The following is a 20,660-nucleotide window of genomic DNA, read 5'->3' on the forward strand; positions in this document are numbered from 1 at the left end:
CATTGCCTCCATGAGAATTCATACTAGTTGCCTTTTTTTTTTTTTTTTTTTTTTTTTAAGATTATTTGAAAGGCAGAGTTACAAACACACACACACACACACTCACAGAGAGAGAGAGATCTTCCACATGCTGGTTCACTTCCCAGATGTTTGCAACAGTTCATGCTGGGCAGGACTGAAGCCAAGAGCCAGGAGCTTCTTCCAGGTCTCCCATGTTGGGTGGCAGGAGCCCAAATACTTGGGCCATCTTCCACTGCTTTCCCATGTGCACTAGCAGGGAGCCGGATGGATATGGAGCAGCTGGGACTTGAACCTGTGTTTATATGGGATGCTGGTGCCACAGGTGGTGGCTTTACCTGTTGTGTCACAGCACCTGCTCCAGTGCTTCTTCTTTTTTTAAAAAATATTTATTTTATTTATTTGAAAGACAGAGTTATAGAGAGAGGTAGAGACAGAGAGAGAGAGAGAGAGAGAGAGAGAGAGAGAGAGAGAAAGAGAGGTCTTTCATCCACTGGTTCACTCCCCAGATGGCTGCAACGGCTGAAGCTGTGCCGATCTGAAGCCAGGAGCCAGGAGCTTCTTCCAGGTCTCCCATGTGGCTGCAGGGGCTGAAGGACTTGGGCCATCTTCTACTGCTTTCCCAGGCCATAGCAGAGAGCTGGATTGGATGTGAAGCAGCCAGGACTCAAACCGGTGCCCATATCGGGTGCCGGCACTCAGGCGGCAGTTTTACCCCCATGCCACCGCCCTGGCCCCCTGAGTTGCTGCTTTAAATCCTCCAGACGCAAAGGGTCAAACCCAACCTGCAGGGCCGGTGCCATGCTCACTTGGTTAATCCTCCACCTGTGGCACCAGCATCCCATATGGGCGCCGGGTTCTAGTCCCAGTTGCTCCTCTTCCAGTCCAGCTCTCTGCTGTAGCCCGGGAGGGCAGTGGAGGATGGCCCAGGTCCTTGGGCCCCTGCACCCACATGGGAGACCTGGAAGAAGCACCTGGCTCCTTGCTTCGGATCGGCACAGCTCCGGCTATAGCGGACATTTGGGGAGTGAACCAATGGAAGGAAGACCTTTCTCTCTGTCTCTCTCTCTCACTAACTCTGCCTGTCAAATAAAAAACAATATTAAACAAACAAACAAACAACCCCCCCCACCTGCTTCTCCTGAGGATACCATTGCTCCCTCACTCTTGTGCGGCTGCAGGTGCAAAGCTGGGGTGGGGGGCCAGACGTTGTGTGCCCCCCCCCAAGGGCGACTTTCCTTCGCCCTCCCCCTGGGGGCCAGAGGTGGCCTTCCTGGGGCTTCTCTTGCAGCTGTAACATGGGCGTGTATCTCCAGCCTGGCTGAGGAGTCCCCAGGACCGCCAGCTGGGCATTTCTAGGAAAGAGGAACACATATCGGGGGCCTCTGAGGTGCAGAGCCTCAGGACGGGGGCAGGGCAGCCCTCAGCTTTGCCTGCGGGCATTGGCTCCCACTGGCAGTCGCCTCCCACATCTGGGCTTCTGCAGGCAGGTACTGAGCAGGCGCAGGTCATCCCAGGCCTGTAGAGTGCAACGCCCGGCCGCTGCTCTGAGCCGGGTCCAGGCCTGGCTCCCACTGTGTCTCTCCTACAGCCTGCCTGGCCCTGTCTCCGTGAGTGGGGCGTAGGGAGCTTTGTCTCACTTCCCGTCCTGGGCGCCTCCCATGCACACTGCAGCCCTGCAGTGACAGGCTAGACCCGAGGGAGCACGGAGTTACCCAGAGCAGGGGTGCCAGGAGCCCTCTTCCCCGAGAGCAGGCTGAGGGTGGTGAAACCCCGCAGGCGAGGCTGCCGTCGGCTGCCTAACAGTTAGAGCAGCTGCCTTGAGGTCGGGAGCCTGCATACCCACAGGAAGTGACTCGGTGTCCTTCCGATGTATCTTTAGCCGTGCAGCGGTCCTGGGCACGAGCCTCAGGCTGGCCCAGCTTGGGGGGATGTCTGCAGAGCAGCCCCAGCCTGGGCCAGAGGGGCTGCAGGGCCAGTCCCTGGGGCCATGCAAGCACTCCGGGGCCTCAGGGCAGTGTGCCCCCTGGAGCCTGCCCCGCTGGAGAGCGCACGTGGCTGCCGCCGTTCTCTGCTACATCAACCTCCTGAACTACATGAACTGGTTCATCATCGCAGGTGAGGAGGGGATGGCCACCCCAGCGGCCGGCCGCCGAGCAGCCGCAGTGGCCTTCTGTCCGGAGCGCTTTGTTTCCTTGGAGCACACCTCATCCCTGGATTGATCAAGGGTCCCAATCCAGCCCCAAATTACCAGGGGGCCCGGCCAGTGTGGCGCGGGGACGTGGCGAGGGTGTGTGGATATGGTCAGCGGGACTGGGGAGGGGGTCTCTCAGGCCATGGCTTCCAGGCTCTGGATGGAGCTGCTGGGTGAGGCAGCCCTTGAGCAGCCCTTGGCGGCCGCGTCTGTCCCCAGGACTGCAGGCTGCCTGCTTCTGCAGGGCTCGGAGTGTGCCTGCTTCCGTCTTCCCATCACGCACGCATTCATGCGAGCCTGATGCTGAACTTGCTTTGCTCCTGCCACTTGTTCATTCAAGCTCTGGGCTTTTCTTTTGTCGTTGTTCACTCAAGATTGACAACGCACTGTGGGGAGGACACCACATCCTCCCCACCCCCACGGGGACCTGGGAGGAGTTCAGACCTGCAGCTCGGACACCCTGGTGGGAGACCCGGATTGCATTCCTGGCTCCCTACTTCAGCTGGGCCCAGGCCCGGTCATTGGTGGGCTTGTCGGGGAGGGAATCGCCGTCCGGGAGCTTTATATGTCTCTCAAATAAATAAGTAACCAGAATACTAAGGGGTGGGCCTTTGGGGAAGCAGGGATGGTGCTGCTTCAGACACCACTGTCCCATGTCAGGAGGCCTAGATTTGAGTCCCAGCTCTGCTCCCAATTCCAGCTTCATGCTGATGAGTCCCTTGGGAGGCAGGGATGTTAGCTAGCTCAAGTACTTGGCTTCCTACCGCCTATGTGGGGGGCCTGCAATGACCTCCCAGATCCTGGCCCACCCACTGCTGCTTTGGGCATTTGGGTAGTGAACCAGCAAATAGGAGATTTCTGTCTGTTTCTCTATAGTCCTGTCTCTCTGCCTTTAAAATAGATAAAATAAGGTAAATATTAAACCAGGTGAAAGGGGGCAGGCATTGTGGTGTGCTGCTTATGATGCTGGTGTTTCATATGGGCACCGGTTCGAGTCCTGGCTGCTCCCATTCCGATCCAGCTCCCTGCTATGACCTGGGAAAGCAGTGGAGGATGGCCCAAGTGGTAGGGCCCCTGCACCCACGTGGGAGACCCGGAAGAAGCTCCTGGCTACTGGCTCCAGCCTGGCCCAGTCCTGACAATTGTAGCCATTTGGGGAGTGAACCAGAAGATGGAAGATCTCTCTCTCTAACTCTGTCTTTCAAATAAGTAAATCTTTAAAAAATAACTAAACGAGGAAAAAGGGCATAGAAGCTTGTATTCAGAGATGCTGTGACAACCGGCCCCAGACCAGATGTCCCCACAAACGTCTCTTGCTTCACGTCTCTGAGCTGTCGCTCTTCAGCTGCCTGCCGCCCCGTCAAGGAGCTGTGGATGCTGGGCTTTCGTGGCGTGGGTGCTTCTGCAGGGCCCACCTGGGACCTCTGCGCCCACCCGGTGGTGCTGCCTCTGGCTGGCATTCGAGGTCCAACTCTCCCAGCTCCAGCCGTGCGGCCTTGGGCAGCCCGAGCCCGTCTTCTGCGTCATGGGGATGATGATGGCCCCTGCCTCTTAGGATAACAACTGCAGGTGCTCCGCTCCTGGCCTTCCTCTCGGCCATCTCCGCACTTAATGAAAGTGACAGTGACAGGGGGAGAGCCACAAGGTCCACAGGAGCAGGTGCTGCCGACACTGGCCCTTTCTGAGATACCACTGAGGGCCTCAGGAGATTTCGGGGAGCAGAGCCTGGTGTCTAGGGGCTCACTTCTCTCTGCATTAGGCTGAGCATCCACTGCACCAGCCTGCGGCTTAGCGAGATCTTGCAGGGAACTCAGAGGTCCGCGGGTGCAGAGCAGGCGCTCAGCTCGCTCAGGGCCGTGGGACTGAGAAGGGACCGAAGTCCCGGAAGCTCCGTGCGTGCTTGCTCACATCTGTATGCTCGTGCTTCTGGGAGAACATGCTAGTGTGCACACGTGTGCAGGCCAGGTGCTGCGTGTCTTTGCATGTACATGCTCATGCTTGGATCTGTGCCTCCATGGGGGAGTGTTGTGTGCATGAGCTGGGCTGCTGTATTGCACAACTCCAGGGGCTTCCATTTACACAGTGGGGTAGGTGTGCACCGTGCAGCCAGCTGCTCTGACCACCGTGTGATAGCAGCCGGGCGTGAGGATACGCATGCGCGACTTTCTGTGTACGCCTCAGTCTGTGTGTGCTAGCCTGGGTTTACGTGTCTATGAGCGTAGGCTCTGGTATGTCTGTGCCTCTGCAAGTGTATTTTTTTAATAAATAAATGAAAGTCAGAGTTACACAGAGAGAGGAGAGGCAGAGAGAGAGAGAGAGAGAGAGAGGTCTTCCATCCGATGGTTCACCCCCCAAATGGCCGCAATGGCTGGAGCTGTGCCGATCCGAAGCCAGGAGCCAGGTGCTTCCTCCAGGTCTCCCACGCGGGTGCAGGGGCCCAAGGACTTGGGCCATCTTCTACTGCTTTCCCAGGCCATAGCAGAGAGCTGGATCGGAAGTGGAGCAGCTGGGACTTGAATCAGCGCCCATATGGGATGCCGGCACTGCAGGTGGTGGCTTTACAGCTCTAGGTGGTGTATTAAGTGCTATGGGAAATCTCTGTGCCTCCACCAACTTTGTGAAGTCCTGCATGTGTGTCTGTATGTCTGTGAGTGCGTGCTTGTGTGTGCATACACAGGTGGGTGTCGGTACCTTCAGTATGTGTGTGTGTATGTGTGCATGTGCACGTGAGCGGGCAGCAGCCTCCATGGGCTGCACAGGCCACTTCTCACCTCTGGAATGCCGCCCTGCCCACAGGAGTGCTGCTGGACGTGCAGAGGTCTTTTCAGCTCAGTGACAGCACCGCCGGTTTGCTTCAGACTGGTAAGGCAGGCATGCCTGGCCCCGCGGCTGGGGCCCTGGGCGTCCACCGAGGCGGGGTCTTTCAGTGGCTGCTGTTCTGTGCCCAGCTCTGTCCCCTGGCACAGAGCAGGGGTGGGACCTGGGGCTGGGAGGAGGAGAGGAGAGCAGGGGCTGAGGCCTGGAGTGTGGGGTGTGTGGGCCGAGTGGGGGAGACAGGGTGGGAAAGGCCCTGGGCACCGGTGTGATGTGGAGTGGGTCTCCTCCCCTCTGCATTTGTTAAGCTCAGCTGTGCTCCCGACACTCCTGACCTGAGGTTCCTCTCACAGACCTGACAAATGCAACCACCGGGACACAGCTCCTCCCTCTGCCTCAAGGCCCCTCCCTCCACCTCAAGCCCCCCCCCCCCCCCCAGTCCCCTCCCTCCACCTCACAAGCCCATCTCAGCTCAGAACTCAGCTCCTGAACTGGAGTATGCATACCCCAAGGGACAAAGCTCCCAGGGGCACCACGAACACCGAGTTTGGAGAGATCCGCATCCAGATCCCCAGGCCTATACCTTTCTCACCTGAGAGCCAGCATCCACTCCCCCTGTCCCCTTTACGGTCACCTGTCCACCATTTTTAGTTAAAAAGAAAAAAGGGGCCGGCGCCACGGCTCAATAGGCTAATCCTCCACCTAGTGGCGCCGGCATACCGGGTTCTAGTCCCGGTCGGGGCACCGGATTCTGTCCCAGTTGCCCCTCTTCCAGGCCAGCTCTCTGCTATGGCCCGGGAGTGCAGTGGAGGATGGCCCGGGAGTGCAGTGGAGGATGGCCCAAGCGCTTGGGCCCTGCACCCGCATGGGAGACCAGGATAAGTACCTGGCTCCTGGCTTTGGATCAGCACAATGCACCGGCCGCAGAGCGCCGGCCGCGGCGGCCATTGGAGGGTGGGAAATTATCATGATTTTATTGAGAGAAGCAGACAATTGACTACTTTTGCAGCAAACTTGCTCCCACTGCCTGCCAAGCCTGGAACTGCCAAGCTAGGAGCCAGGAACTCAGTCTGGGTCTCCCATGGGTGGTAGGGACCCAACTACTTGCGTTCTCCCCTTCTCTACCATCCAGAGCCGAAAGAGGCACCCCCATGTGGATCCATGGCTCTGGGCTGTGGTAACCTGCCGGGCACCAAGCAGGGAGACCCCCTGAGGCGTGGCTTCTGCAGGGAGTCCTGGGAGCAGAGACACACGGGGCCTTCCTCCGGACGCATGGCAGTGGCAGGGGGCCAGGCCTTGTCTGGCTGTGCCCGGCAGTCTGTTGCTTATCTATACGGAGCATTCAGAAGGGAGATAGTGGTATCAGCGATGGGCATCAACACATTCGCTTCGCTGGAAAGAAGGCAGCCAGCGCTTCTCTTAGATTCTGGGCGGCTGGTGCAGCCGCTGAGGCCGGGGGCAGCCCTGGCTTGCTCCTTAGAACCTGCGGCAGATGCCCTTCGGTGACTCAGTGAGCTCGTCTTCAGCCTCCGGGATTCAGATGAAAGCCGTGTCAAAGAAACTTAGTTGTCCCTCGGTGTCTGCCGGAAACCTGCTTCAGGATTCCCATGAACATTAGAATTCGTGGGTGCTCCAGTCTCTTATTTATCTTTACTTTTTAAAGATTCACTTTATTTATTTGCGAGGGAGAGGGAGAGAGAGAGAGAGAGAGAGGAAGAGGGAGAGAGAGAATCTTTCATCTACTGGTTCACTCCCTAAATGGCCAGAATGGTCATGGCTGGGCCAGGCTGAAGCCAGGAGCCAGGAGTTTCTTCTGGGTCTCCCATGTGGGTGCAGGGGCCCAGGGACTTGGGACATCCTCCGCGGCTTTCCCAGGTGCATTAGTAGGGAGCTGGATCAGAAGTGGAGCAGCTGAGACTTGAACTGTTGCGCACATGGGATACTGGTGCTACAGTCAGCAGCCTAACCTGCTGCGCCACAAGCCGGTCCCCTGGAGTCTCTTATATAAGATGGCATGGGGTGGGCGTTTGGTACAGAAGTTAAGATGCTGCCTGGGATGCCCACATCCCATAGTGGAGTGCCTGAGTTTGAGTTCCTGATGTGTTTTGATTCCAGCTTCCTGCTAATGGCCACCCTAGGAGGCAGCAGGCGAAGGCTCTGGCACTGGGTCCCTGCCTCCTGTCTGGGGGACCTGGGTCGAGTTCCGGGCTCCTGGCTTTGGCCTGGCCCTGTTTTGGCTGTTGTGGACATTTGGGGAGTGAATGTGAGCCAGAGGATAGGAGATCTCTTTTCTGTCACTCTGCCTCCCACATAACCTTGACCTTATTTTAAAAAAGACGAAGGGTCCCTGGAGCGAGCGCTGGACTGGACGAGCTCTGCTGGCCCAGGGGTCTCTGGGGCTCTGGGCTGGCAGCAGGTGCTGCCTGTCCTGTGTATCGTGGCCAGCACCCACAGGCTCTTTGATTAAACAGATAATGGCAGTTGAGTCCACACTTTCCTTCTCTGGGGCTCGGGGCTATTATTACAAAAAGGTCCTGATAAGGGAGGGTGGTATAGGGAGGAGGCGTGGCGGGGGTGAGGGAGGGGAGGGAAGCAGGAGCCTGATGCGGGGCTGGGCCCTCCCCTGGAGGCCCCAGGGACCCCGAGGTCAGAGGCCGTCAGGGGTCAGGGCCCCTCTGCCCTCCAAGGGCCAGCGAGGCTGCTGGAGTCGTTAACTAATAACACTGAATACAAACACTGACTGGTTTCTACCACCTGCCAGGCACTATGTAAGAGTTTTCCACATAAACTCATCTCACCTTTATGACAACCCTAGGAGGCAGGTGTTCTTCTTAGGCCCATTTTATAGGTGATGAAACTGAGGTTCAGAGAGCTTATGGCACTCGCTGAAGCCGGAATTCACAATCCCAGACGTCTGCCCCAGAGTGCCTCTGAGGTCGTTGCTGCCACCTTGTCACGGAAGTGATTTGGATTTGGAGATGCTGAGCACGAGGACTGCCTGCCTTGCTCTCAGGACAGGCACCTGCAGCTGCCCAGGCTCTGCACAGTTAAGGCGTTCATATCCTGCAGTACCCGCCCCCACATCCCATGAGAGTGCTAGAAGATGGGGGAAATATTTTATGACCCCGGGGTGATGAGGATCTGCATAAACAACACAAGGACTTGGGCCGTCTTCTACTGCTTTCCCAGGCCATAGCAGAGAGCTGGATCAGAGGTGGAGCAGCCGGGACTAGAACTGGCGCCCATATGCAGGTGGTGGCTTTACCTGCTACATCACAGGGCCGGCTATGTATTTATTTGAAAGACAGTTACAGAGAGAAACAGATCTTCCAGGCACTGGATGGAAGGTGCTTCAAAAGTTCATCCTGGGGCTGGCGCTGTGGCGTAGTGGATAAACCGCCACCTGCAGTGCCGGCATCCCATATGGGCACTGGTTTGAGTCCTGGCTGCTCTATTTCCAATCCAGCTCTCTGTTATGGCCTGGGAAAGAAGTAGAGGATGGCCCAAGTCCTTGGCCCCTGCACCAATGTGGGAGACCTGGAGGAAGCTCCTAGCTTCGGATCAGCACAGCTCTGACTGTTGCAGCCAATTGGGGAGTGAACCAGCATATAGAAGACCTCTCTCTCTGCCTCTCTTTCTCTTTCTGTGTAACTCTGACTTTCAAATGAATAAATAAACTTTAGGAAAAAAAAAAAGTTCACCCTCCAGGGGCTGGCATTGTGGCGCATCAGGTTAAAGCCTTGGCCTGCAGCCCCAGCATACCATAGGGCTTTGGATTGGCTCAGATCAGCTCAGCCATTGCAGCCATTTGGAGAGTGAGCCAAGACCTTTCTCTCTGTCTCTTCCTCTCTCTGTCTGTAACTCTACCTCTCAAATAAATAAAATCTTAAAGTTCACCCTCCGAATGGCTGCAACAGCTGGTGTGGGCCAGACCGAAGCCAGGAGCCTGGAACTCCATCCAGGTTTCCCATGTGTGTGCAGGGGCCCAAGCACTTGGGCCATCTGCTGCTGCCTTCCCAGGTGCGTTAGCAGGGAGCTGGATTGGCAGTGGGGTAGTGGGAACTTGAACCAGCGCCCATATGGGATGCTGGCATTTGCCAGCCCCTAGTATTATGTGGTTGATAAAAGGGGAACATGGAAGGTTAAACATTTGCCCAAGGTCACAATAACTAGAATGTAGTGGGCCAGGACTCGAACCCAAGTGGTCTAGAACTTTTCAATCCTTAAAATGAATATGAACGACTAGGATAAATTGTTTCCCAAATAGATTAAAGCCAACCCCCAGGGAGTACGCGTTTAGCCCGGTGGTTAGAATGCCCCTGTTGCACATCAGAATGCTTGGGCTCCAGCTCCCAACTCCAGCCTCCTGCTAATGCCCACCAGCACCCGGCGATAACTCCAGTGCTTGGGTCCCTGCCGCTCATATGGGAATGGCGTTCCCGGCTCCCGGCTTCAGCCTGGCTTAGCTTTGCTTTTGTTGTAAGCACTTGGGAAGGGAACCAGTGGATGGAGATTTCCATCTGTCTGCCTCTGCTTTTCCAACAAAACAAAACAAAACAAAAACCATGCAACAGCAGGCCAGAAGAGGATGGGGCCGATGTAGAAGGCAAACACTGGAACTGTTGCTCAAGTTTTCCCGGGGAGTAAGGGCAGTGCAGATCCTAAGGTCGGTGAGACGCCGTTTGTTTGCCACCGTTAGGTGAACAAGATGAATCGGCTGGCGATCCAGTTTCTGCAGGGGTGCTGGCTCCTACTTCTGTGTGGGTGAAAATTGATACAGCCTTCCTGGAGTAGGCCTGTTACAATGTTAAATGCAATCGACACCAAAGACTCTCTGTGGAGCACTGGGTTGAACCGTATTACAGTGCTGGTTTTGTAGGTCAAAACTGGCCTAATTTCCTCAATTGCCTATGGCTCAACCCACTACTAGGGCTTGTTGTGGGGGGAGTGGGGCGGGGCTGGAAGCTGAGCTGGGAGTGTCTGGATGGTCACTGGACTCAGGAAATGTCAATCATGAACACCAGCCTCCAGTGCTGGGTGTGGCTGTCTGAAGCCTAAGGCCCTTTCGGGGTAGGGCTTGGTGGGGAGGGGGCAGAGCTGATGACCCTCCCAGCTTGGAGGCAAGGACGCACCATTCTCCAAGTGGGGGTGGGGGTGGTTTTATTTAAAGGGACAGAAGCCTGTCCGTGTGGTAAAGGTGTATGATCAAGCGACCACGTGGTGGTGTTACTGTCCTCACAGAATAGTGAACACATCTCAGTCCGGCAGTCAGCATTAGTCAGGATTTACTTTTAAACCTGGTGTAGAGGCCGGCGCCGCGGCTCACTAGGCTAATCCTCCGCCTTGCGGCGCCGGCACACCAGGTTCTAGTCCTGGTCGGGGCGCTGGATTCTGTCCCGGTTGCTCCTCTTCCAGGCCAGCTCTCTGCTGTGGCCCGGGAGTGCAGTGGAGGATGGCCCAGGTGCTTGGGCCCTGTTCTAAACCGCCCTCACCTGCTGCCCCACACCCCGAGCTGCCCTTCCGCTCCTGCTTACTCCTGCCCCCAGCCAGGTGTCTGAGGGGGCAATCAGAGCATTCGCAAGAGCCAGGCTCGCAGGGTGGACACAGGCTTGTCAAGCCAGCAAGCCGGCCTCCGTTCACACCAGGGGCTCCATCTACTCCTCTTCCGCCCTTTCCCCAGCTTGGGGGTAGGGGGTGGCGGCGATGGAAGCTTCGGTGAGCAAGCAGCAGAGCTGGCATTTGGAGCTGGCCCCGCCCGCATGCCCTGCGCTCCGGTTGTGGGTTGTGCGAGGATTGTGAGAGTCACTTCAGCTTTTCCTCTGCGTGCTGGGGCCCACTGCCCTGATACCAGCTGGGGGCGCTGGAGCCGGGGCAGGGGCTGCCTGCCTGCCCACTGTTGTGGAGGATCCAGCTGCCCCCCTCGTGTGTCCCCTGCAGTCTTCATCGGCTGCCTGCTGTTGTCTGCACCTGTGTTTGGCTACCTGGGCGACCGACACAGCCGCAAGGCCACGCTGATCTTCGGGGTCCTGCTGTGGTCAGGGGCTGGCCTCTCTAGCTCCTTCATCCCCTGCCAGGTGGGTGCCCACACCACTGCCCAGGCCCCTGGGACCTCCCTGCCCCAGATTCCTCCCTGCTGCAGCCCTGGCAGAGCCAGGTGGGGATCTTCGGCTTCACTCCTGGCTCAGGCGCTGGGGGAAGAGGCCACAGCACAGCCCCCGGGCCCCAGCTGGGCAGAGCCGTTGGCCTTTCTTAACAGGAGGCTTCCTCTCTTGCACCTGCTGCCGCCACCCTTGGCTTCATTTCCTGCTCTACCGTCTTGGGGAACTGTCCTGGTTAGCAGAGGCCAGGCCCAGAGGGGCTCCTCCTCCCCCCATCACTGCCCCGTGGGGCAGGCGGTGGCTGCAGGCACCAGCAGGGGGCGCCCGTGTGATGCTGGGAACATGGGGTGGAGAGAGGAGTGAGGTACCTGTGCCTGCAAATTGTCCCCTCAGCCCCTGTGACAAACCCTTGGGTCCCCTGCCCTGGGGCGGGGGCGATCTCTGACCTCCCCGTGGTCTTGGCTCCCCTTGCCCAGTACTCCTGGCTCTTCTTCCTGTCGCGGGGGGCCGTGGGCACCGGCGCGGCCAGCTACTCCACCATCGCACCCACCGTCCTGGGCGACCTGTTCGCGGGGGACCAGCGGACCCGAGTGCTGGCCATCTTCTACATCTTCATCCCTGTTGGAAGGTTGGTGGCAGCCCCGGAGCCCCTTCTCCAGGCGGTGAACGGGGGGCCAAGGGAGCTGGGGCAGGAGATGAGCTGGGACCTGGATCCCAACGCTACCCCTTCCTCACCACCTCGCTTTGCTGCTGCGAGCCTCAGTTTCCCTATCTGTAGACGGGGCTGCTCCTGGCAGGAGTGAGGAAGGCCGCGTGGCTTGTGCAGAGAGGGACCAGCCCTCCTGGGAGGTGAGGGGCGGAGCGTCAGGGCCTGGCCCTGCATCCCTTCCAGGTGGGACAGCGTAGGGTTCACAGTCAGGTCCCTGAGACCTGACCCGGGGCTCCTAAGCTTGCCTGATTCGGGCAGGGCCGAGCATTTGGTGAGGGGTGTGGGGTGGGAGTCCTCAGACTGGGGGAGAGTGGCGCTACAGGGTGGGCCCGGAGCCAGAGGCCACTGCCGGCTCAGCAGGGACAGGGGCCATCTGGACCCCCCGTGCTCACTGTGGCAGTGCCGGGGTTCCCGCACGTGGGCTGGCCCTGGGCGCGCCTCCCTCCTTCCTGCTCTCACTGCCGCCTCTTGGTCCCTCCATCACAGTGGTCTGGGCTACGTGCTGGGGTCGGCTGTGGCGGAGCTGACCGGGAACTGGCATTGGGCCCTCCGGGTGAGTCCGGCTTCCTTTCCTCCTCTTCCCTCGCTTCCCCCCGGGCTGGCAGGGACTTTCCAGCCTTGCTGTGGCCTTGACCGCTTGGCCTGGTGCCGGGGCGGGGGGTGCTCAGACAGGGGGGCGCCGTAGGGGCTGGTCTGACATGAGCAGCTGTGGACCTGCAGACCCTCACGCGCAGCACGGGCTGTGGCAATTGTGGCCCTGCTCGGTTTATGGGATGGTGTGACTGTAAGCAAGTCGCCTCCCTCCTGGGAGTTTGTCTGTCTGGGAAGTGGGGGTAGAAAGTGCTGCCTATGAATCCTTCGGGGCTCATGAGACAAGGGATGGGAAGGTTCTAGTCAAGGGCCAGGGCACACAATAAGCCCCTAAAGATCGACGGCAGGGGTTCCTTGGGGACTGGAGCCAGGACAGCTGGGGACACACCTGGGCCCCATCGGGGCAGCAGCACTGGCCGAGACTCAGGTGGGGATGGCACTACTTGGGGGAAGGAGTCAGTGCCAGAGGGGGCTGGGGTCTGGTCCTGCGTGCAGGTCTCTGCTGGGCCCCGGCGCTGAGGGAGCCGGCGTCTGGGGCCGTGGAAGGCAGGGGGGTGCCTGTGGCCGGGTGTGTGGTGAGGGGCCAGGTCTGACCTGGCTGAGTAAGAACTTTCTCCTGGTGTGAACACTGTGAAGGCTGCCTGGGCAGGTAGTGAGATCCCCGTCCTTGGGGTATGAGCAGGGGCCCCCAGGAGAGCCTGCGAGGGCAGGACCGGCGTGGCCGTTGGAGGCACGAGCCAAGAAGAGGGCCGGTTCTTGGGGCAGCAGTACGGATCCTGTTCTTAACTGTCTCGGGTCTGGTGATGCTCCCCGCCCAGGGGCTGGGAGGGCTTGAGAAACAGCGTCATGGCCTGCTCTGGGCATAACCCACACTTGGGAATGGAGGCCTGGACTCTGTGTTCTGGCACCCTGGCTGGTCACCCCAGGGTCTCCTGGGCTGCACGGCGTGTAGCCCTGAGCTTCCTGGGCCCTTCTGTCCCCAGATCTTGCCATGCCTGGAGGCGGTGGCCTTGATCCTGCTTATCCTGCTGGTTCCAGACCCACCCCGGGGAGCTGCTGAAGGGCAGGACACAGTGGCCCCGGGGGGCCCAAGGAGCAGCTGGTGTGAGGACGTCAGATACCTGGGGAGAAAGTGAGTGACCCTGCCCCCCCAATCCCTGCAAGCCACAGAAACCTCTCTGTCTGCCCCACACCACTGACTTCCATGCCTCCACCTCCGGGGAGCCCTCCCTGGTTGTCCCAGTGTTCACAGCTCTTTTCCTCCTCTCCGTTCCCATTCACATCTGAGATGCACCTCCTTTACTTGGACTTAGTCCCAGTCACCTATCCATGTGGCAAACAAGGGCCAGGAGAATGGCAGGTGGTATGAGCGCCAGCTTTGCCTTGCCACGCCCCCAAGTGAGCCGGAGACACGGAGCCTCACTTTCCCCATTCCCTCCAGCTTTGCCTGCTTCACTGGGCTGCTGGGAGTTGGCCAAGGCCTCGCCAGGGCTCACGGGAGGGCACTGTCCTCTGTGCCAGGCCTGGGGTGCGGGCTGGGGCAGGCAGGAGTTCTGCTGAGTCCGAGGCTCCGTGATGGGTGCAACGTAGGGTGTGGGCAGGGCTCACCTGCTTTGGTTCCCAGGTGGGGCTAGCTCCCCCGAGCATGCAGTGCTGGATTGAGGCTCTACGTGTGTGTGTGTGGGGGGGGGGGATGGGAGGGAGGCTCCCAGGGGCATCAGGGAGGCTGGAGGCAGGGTGCGTTGGGAAAGATCCAGAGGCATGAGCTTGTGGGACCTGAGTTCCCGAGGGGGTGAAGGTGTGGACGGGCCCCTGGAGCCCCAAGTCCTCATGTGACCCCCATGGGCACCCTCTCTTGCAGCCGGAGCTTTGTGTGGTCGACCCTCGGGGTGACAGCCATGGCCTTCGTGACGGGTGCCCTGGGCTTCTGGGCCCCCAAGTTTCTGTTCGAAGCCCGGGTGGTTCACGGGCTGCAGCTTCCCTGCCTCCAGGAGCCGTGCGGCAGCCAGGACAGGTGAGGCGCTGTCGGAGGCCGCGAGCCCTGCACCCAGTCTTCCTGGGCACGTGGGGGGAGACCTGCTCGGGAGCTGGGGGCCAGGGCCTTGCCCTCCTTCACTCGCTCTGGGTCAAAATCCCTGCCTTCCCCGTCTTGGGACTGCTGTGGGCGTCCGGGACACATTGGTCGGGGAGAGGCTGAGGCTTCTGGGAGACCCGGGAGATGGGAGCCTTAGAAATCCATCCTTGGGAGGGGCCCCTGGTGTCTTACAGGAAGGGAGCCCATTTTACAGATTGCAAATCGAGGCCCAGGAGACCTCCTTACTTCTCCGGTTCAGGGGCTGCATTCCTTTGTTCCGTGCCTCCTGGGAGGCGCTGGGAGGGTGAGGAGCGGCCGGCCCCCACTTCCTGCCCAGCTGTCCTCCTGTTCTCCTCTTTCACAAGCTTTATTTCTTTATTTTCCATTTACTTGCAAGCCTGAAAGAACGAGACACATCTTCCATCCGCTGGCTCGCTCCCCGAGTGGCAGGGCTGGAGCAGGCTGGAACCAGGAGCCTGGAACTCAGCCCCAGATACTGCCGCCTCTCAGAGTGCACAGCAGCCGGAAGCTGGGATTGGAAGCTGGGGTGGGGCTGCCACGCAGCTCCCAGACAGGGGATGCGGGCAGCCCAAGGGGCATTTAACTGCCACACCCATGCCCTCCCCACCCCGTGCTCCGCTTCTGTCCCTGCCACCTGACTCAGTTCCCCCAGGACCCCAGCAACCCCCTGATGCGGGCTCAAGGACAGCTTTTCCATCCTGTCTCCTCCTCTGTGAAGCCCTCCATCCCTGTCTCCTGCTCCTCCGATCTGGTTGGTGCTTTTGGGGCTCCTTGCAGACCCCTCTTTCTCTGGGATTCAGCCCTGCGGGGTTCCCAGCAGCCTCGTCTCTCACCTCTACCTGGCACCCAGCGTGGCCTCATGTAATTTCCAGGATGCCCTTGGCCTCTCGCTGGTCCGCGCGTGTGCCCCAGCAGTGCCCTCTGCGCCCGTCTCCTTATCTCCTCATCACTCAGTAAACTGAGACTTGGTTCAGGCAGCGGGCCAAGCACTGTCCATGAAGAACCTCTCGTGGAAGGCATTCCTATTATTTCTGCTTTGTAAAGGAGGAGAGGGAAGATCAAAGAGGTTAAGGAGCTGGTCCAAGGTCGCATAGCTGAGCAGTGACAAAGCCAGGACCCAAGCCCACTGGACTCCGAAGCTGGTGCTCTGCCCCTCTGCAGCTTGCTGGCCCTGCACACCTCCTGTGGTTAATCTTCACGCATCTGTCTCCCCGCCCAGCTCACAGGAGGCGCTCACGGAGCGCTTGGGAGTGAGCTCGTGGAACGAGGCTGGGATGTGCATCCTGGCTCTGTGGCCGGGTGGTTCTCCCTCCAGAGGTGAAGACTGGGTGATCCCCATAGCAGCTTGAAGAAGTGCAGCACAGGGGCCGGTGCTGTGGTGTTACAGGTGATGCGGCCTCCTGTAGCGCTGGCATCCCTATGGGCGCGGGTTCGAGTCCCGGCTGCTCTACTTCCATCCAGCTCCCTGGTATGGACTGGGAAGGCAGTGGAAGATGGCCCAAGTGCTTGGGCCCCTGCACCCATGTGAGAGACTTGGAAGAAGCGCAACCTGGCTCCTGGATTTGGCCACACGTGGGAGTGTGAGTTGGCTTCCTTTGGTTAACAAACGACCACAGATGTGGTCACTTACGTCAGTAGAAATTTTTTCATATTTTATTTTTATTCTCTTAAGATGTATTTATTTGGAAGGCGGAGTGACAGAAATAAGCAGGGAGAGAGAGAGGTCTTCCATCTGCTGGTTCACTCCCCAAATGGCTACAATGGCCAGTGCTGGGCCAGGCCAAAGCCAGGAGCCAGGAGCTTCTTCCAGGTCTCCCACATGGGTGCAGGGGCCTAGAAAGTTGGGCGATCCTCTACTGCTTTCCCAGGCCATAGCAGAGAGCTGGATCAGAAGTGGAGCTGCAGGGACTCGAACTGGCACCCACATGGGATGCTGGCACTGCAGGCAGTGGCTTCACCCCAACACCGCAGCGCCAGACCGTCTCATAATTTTAGAGGCCGGAAGTTGAAAATGGTGTCATTGGGACAGAATCAAGGCATCAGCAGGACTGGGTTCCCTCTGGAGGCGCTGGGGGACAAACCGGCCTGGCCAGTTCCTTGGTGACTGCCGGCATTCATGGGCTTGCGGCCACATCGCTGCCATCCCTGTCTCCTCGGTCTCTCTTTTAAGTCTCCCGCCTCCCTCCACGGCCGACATTTTTTTTTTTTTTTTTTGACAGGCAGAGTGGACAGTGAGAGAGACAGAGAGAGAAAGGTCTTCCCTTGCCGTTGGTTCACCCTCCAATGGCCGCCGCTGCAGCCGGTGCACCGCGCTGATCCGATGGCAGGAGCCAGGATCCAGGTGCTTTTCCTGGTCTCCCATGGGGTGCAGGGCCCAAGCACCTGGGCCATCCTCCACTGCACTCCCTGGCCATAGCAGAGAGCTGGCCTGGAAGAGGGGCAACCGGGACAGAATCCGGCGCCCCAACCGGGACTGGAACCCGGTGTGCCGGTGCCGCAAGGTGGAGGATTAGCCTATTGAGCCATGGCGCCGGCCCCACGGCCGACATTTGAGATCACATTCAGAGCTCTCCTGAATCGTGCAGGACAGTCTCTCCATGCCAGGGTCCTTAATCCCAGCTACCAAGTCCCGCTCTGTGCAGCTGGCCACGTTCACGGGGTTGAGAGGTCACGATGCAGAGACAGCCTGGGGGCTGACGCTGAGTTGAGCACAGGGGGGCAGAAGGTCTTGGCGGTGGGGTTCTGCACCCTCCTCAGTTAGGAGGAGCCATGGGTGCTTGGAGCAGGGGCAGGAGGCTGCCCTGTGTGGGATTCTAGCACTCAGTACTGAAGTGGCCCAGATGGAAGGCGCTACATGGGGTAGGTAGTGAGTTTCCCACCTGTGGGGGCATGTAAGTGCAGCTTGCACAGCCACTTGGCCGCGCCATTGTGCAGGGCAGCAGCGTAGAAATCACAGGCCTTTCGGGCCCCGTTGCCCCTGAGAATCTAAGGCCTCGTGTGGGTGGCAGGAAAGGAGAAGACTGGTGGCTGCAGCATGTTCCCTGCCAGGCTGCTGGCCTGCTTGACTAATCAACCCTAAGGCTCACAGAGACGCCAAGAACCTGCCAAGGCCGTTTGGCCCAGGACAGCATTCATCTGGCATTTGGGTCACTTGACTGGGCTGAGCTGGAGCCTGGCACCACTTGGAAGGCCGGGAAGGTTCGGTGAGGGCCTCTAAGCTGCCCAAGGACTTGCTTGCTTCCGTCTGGCAGGCAGAGGGCCGGGAGGCACTGGCTCTGCCTTTGAGGGGCTGTGTGACCTCAGGCAAGTTCCTGCCCTCTCTGGGCCACACACTCTTTCCATGCACCGAGGGGATGGGGTAGGAGAATGAACCTCAGCCTGTAGGGTGTGCATCTCACAGCAGGTGCTTAGAGGAGAGTTTTCCTTCCCTTCCTTCCTTCCTTCCTTCCTTCCTTCCTTCCTTCCTTCCTTCCTTCCTTCCTTCCTCCCTCTCTCTCTCTCTCTCTAAGTTTTTAAAAAGTGACAGGGAGGGACACACAATCTTCTATCATCTGTTTTATTCCCCAAATGCTCACAACAGCTGGGACTGGGCCATGCTGAAGCCAAGGATTCCATTCCAGTCTCCCACATGGATGCAGGGGCGCAAGCACTCGGGCCATCCTCTGCTGCCTTCCCAGATGCATTAGCAGGGAGCTGGATTGGAAGCGGAGCAGCTGGGGCTTGAACTGGTGCTCTGATGTGGGGTGCTGGCATCGCGAGCAGAGGCTTAGCCTGCTGTGACAACAATGCTGGCCCCAGAGTTGTTTCTCTCATTTGTTGGTAACCATCGGCTTGTACCTGTCATGGTTGCACCTGCTTTGCAGGGCGCTGGCCATGCCACCTGCTTCAGAAAGCATTTAGGTCTGGGAGGGGTGCCTGGCTGGGGTGGGGGGACCCCGATAGGGAAGCTGCAAAGCACAGGGTGGGTTTAGAGGACTCTGGCATTGGTGCAAAGTGAAGGAGGGGAGGGCAATGTTGGTGGGGCTGTCAGTGCTGGCCCGGAGCTTGTCAGAGGGTCGCAGGGAGGGCTGCAAAGGTCCCAGTGTGATTTGTGTTTCTGAGAGTTCACGCTGGTCCTGGTTCCCACTGTCCCTCTGAACTCCTTTAGGAGGATGCTTGGGGGCTGGCATTGCAGTGGGCGAAGCTGTTGCCTGCAATGCCCACATGGGCACCGGTTTGAGTCCTGGCTGCTCCATTTCCAAGCCAGCTCCCTGCTAATGCTCCTGGGAAAGCAGTAGAAGATGGCCCAAGTGCTTGGGCCCCTGCACCCATGTGGGAGACCCTGAAGAAGCTCCTGGCTTTAGTCTGGCTCAGCCCTTGCAGTTGGGGCCACCTAGGGAGTGAACCAGATGTAACTCTGTAACTCTGACTATCAAGGAAATAAATAAACATTTTTTTTTAAGAAAAGATGTATCTATTTGAAAGAGTTACAAAGAGCAATAGAGAGAGAGAGGGAGCAAGCGAGCTTCCATCCATTGGTTCACTCCCCAGTGGCCACAATGGCCAGAGTTGCACCGACCAAAGCCAGGAGCCAGGAGCTTCCTCCAGGTCTCCCATGTGGGTTCAGGGGCCCAAGGACTTGGGACATCTTCCACTACTTTCCCAAGTGAATTAGCAGGGAGCTGGATTGGATGTGGGGCAGCAAGGACTTGAACCTGCGCCCATACAGGATGCTGGTGCTGCAGGCAGTGGCTTTAAGAACAGCACCAGCCCCAATAAATAAATATTTATAAAAAATTGGGCCATCTTCTGCTTTCCCAGGCCATAGCAGAGAGCAGGATGGGAAGTGGAGCAACCGGGTCTCGAACCAGTGCCCATATGGGATGCCAGCACTGTAGGCGGCGGCTTTACCTGCTATTCCACAGTGCCAATCCCCCCCCCCCCTCCACTAAATCAATCTTAAACATAAAAACTTGGGAGGACTGAGCAGGTGAAGGTGTGCATTGGAATCCTGGCTCTGTCATTGACTACCTGGGTAACCTTGGCTTTAACCTTTCTCGGCCTTGCCTTCCTCGTCTGTCCACTCGGGAATTCTGGGAGGGACTCTGTGAACCCACATGTTTCTGGCGTTCCAGCTCTGTGCTCCCAGCATAGAGTCAAGGAAGTCAACCAAGCGCGGCCGCTGTTCTCCAGGAACTCACGGGCCGGGAATGACATCGAGGACAGAGACACAGGAAGTGCTAGGGAAACTGACGAGCGTGGAGCAGTCAGCAGGGGACGAGGGGAAGGCGTCCCCAAGGAGGGGACAATTGTGATGGGTCCTGAAGGATGAGTAGGAGCTTGGTGGGTGGAAGAACTTGTGAAAGGTGTTCCAGTTGGAGGAGTGAACATACGAGGCGGAGAATCAGACACAGACAGCACCTCACCTGGGGGAAGAGGGGCATAGAGCTGAGGCCTGGGGCTGAGGCGTGCCAGGGTCAGCTTGTGATGGAACACACATGCCACCCAGAGATGGGACTGTGTCTGGTGGGGGTGTGAGAGCCGGTGGGGAGCCTCAGGCAGGTAGGCAGGGACGTGGGCAGGTCCGTGTTTCACAGAGCACCCTCCGGGAGACTGTCCGGGGGTGGGTTGCTCCCTCCTTCCTTCCTTCCCAGAGAGAGAGGTGGGGAGAGACAGAGCAAATCTTCCATCTGCTGGGTTCACTCCCCAAATGGTCACAACAGCTGGCCCAGGCCAAAGCCAGGAGCCCAGAGCTCCATCAGGGTCTCCTACTTTGGTGGCAGGGACCTGGCCACTTGGGCCATCTTCTGCCACCTTCCAAGGTGCATTAGCAGGAACTGGATCCAAAGAGGAGCAGCCGGGGCACAAACTGGTGCTCATCTGGGATGCGGGGGTCGCAGGTAGTGTCTTGACCTGCTGTGCCATATGCTGGCCCCGGGGGACTTTGAAGGGATGGTCTCCCCAGGAGGAGCCCCGTGGAGGTGCAGTGGGTGTAGGCAGAAGTGGGCAGGCGGTGAGGTCAGGATGAGGAGCCTGGAGGGGGTGGGAGAGGAAGGGTGGATTCAGGGAGGGAGGTTGCGAGCAGTGCCCAGCCCATGGCCGGGGCCATCACAGGTGCTCAGAGTGTGGTTCCACTCACTCCCTTCGGGGAGACCCTGGGAT

At 58.7% G+C, this 20,660-nt stretch overlaps 1 protein-coding gene across 3 annotated transcripts in view; it reads left to right on the forward strand.

Moving 5' to 3' along the window:
- Positions 1 to 1,882: 1,882 nt before the first annotated feature.
- SPNS3 (SPNS lysolipid transporter 3, sphingosine-1-phosphate (putative)) overlaps positions 1,883 to 20,660 on the forward strand; it is a 48,873-nt gene continuing 30,095 nt past the window's right edge. Inside the window, exons 1-7 of one of the 3 annotated variants that reach the window (XM_089318244.1) lie at positions 1,883 to 2,136; positions 5,009 to 5,074; positions 10,964 to 11,100; positions 11,601 to 11,752; positions 12,320 to 12,386; positions 13,408 to 13,556; positions 14,286 to 14,438. In XM_089318244.1, the coding sequence (XP_089174370.1) occupies positions 1,950 to 2,136; positions 5,009 to 5,074; positions 10,964 to 11,100; positions 11,601 to 11,752; positions 12,320 to 12,386; positions 13,408 to 13,556; positions 14,286 to 14,438 (911 nt within the window). In that variant the 5' untranslated portion in view covers positions 1,883 to 1,949. Of the gene's footprint in view, positions 2,137 to 5,008; positions 5,075 to 10,963; positions 11,101 to 11,328; positions 11,489 to 11,600; positions 11,753 to 12,319; positions 12,387 to 13,407; positions 13,557 to 14,285; positions 14,439 to 20,660 lie in introns of those variants that run through there. The other 2 variants (XM_002718858.6, XM_089318243.1) reach the window with 2 other exon arrangements.

Source organism: Oryctolagus cuniculus, chromosome 17 (assembly GCF_051225735.1).
Source record: "Oryctolagus cuniculus isolate XC-2025 breed Fujian yellow rabbit chromosome 17, ASM5122573v1, whole genome shotgun sequence".
Lineage (NCBI taxonomy): Eukaryota > Metazoa > Chordata > Mammalia > Lagomorpha > Leporidae > Oryctolagus > Oryctolagus cuniculus.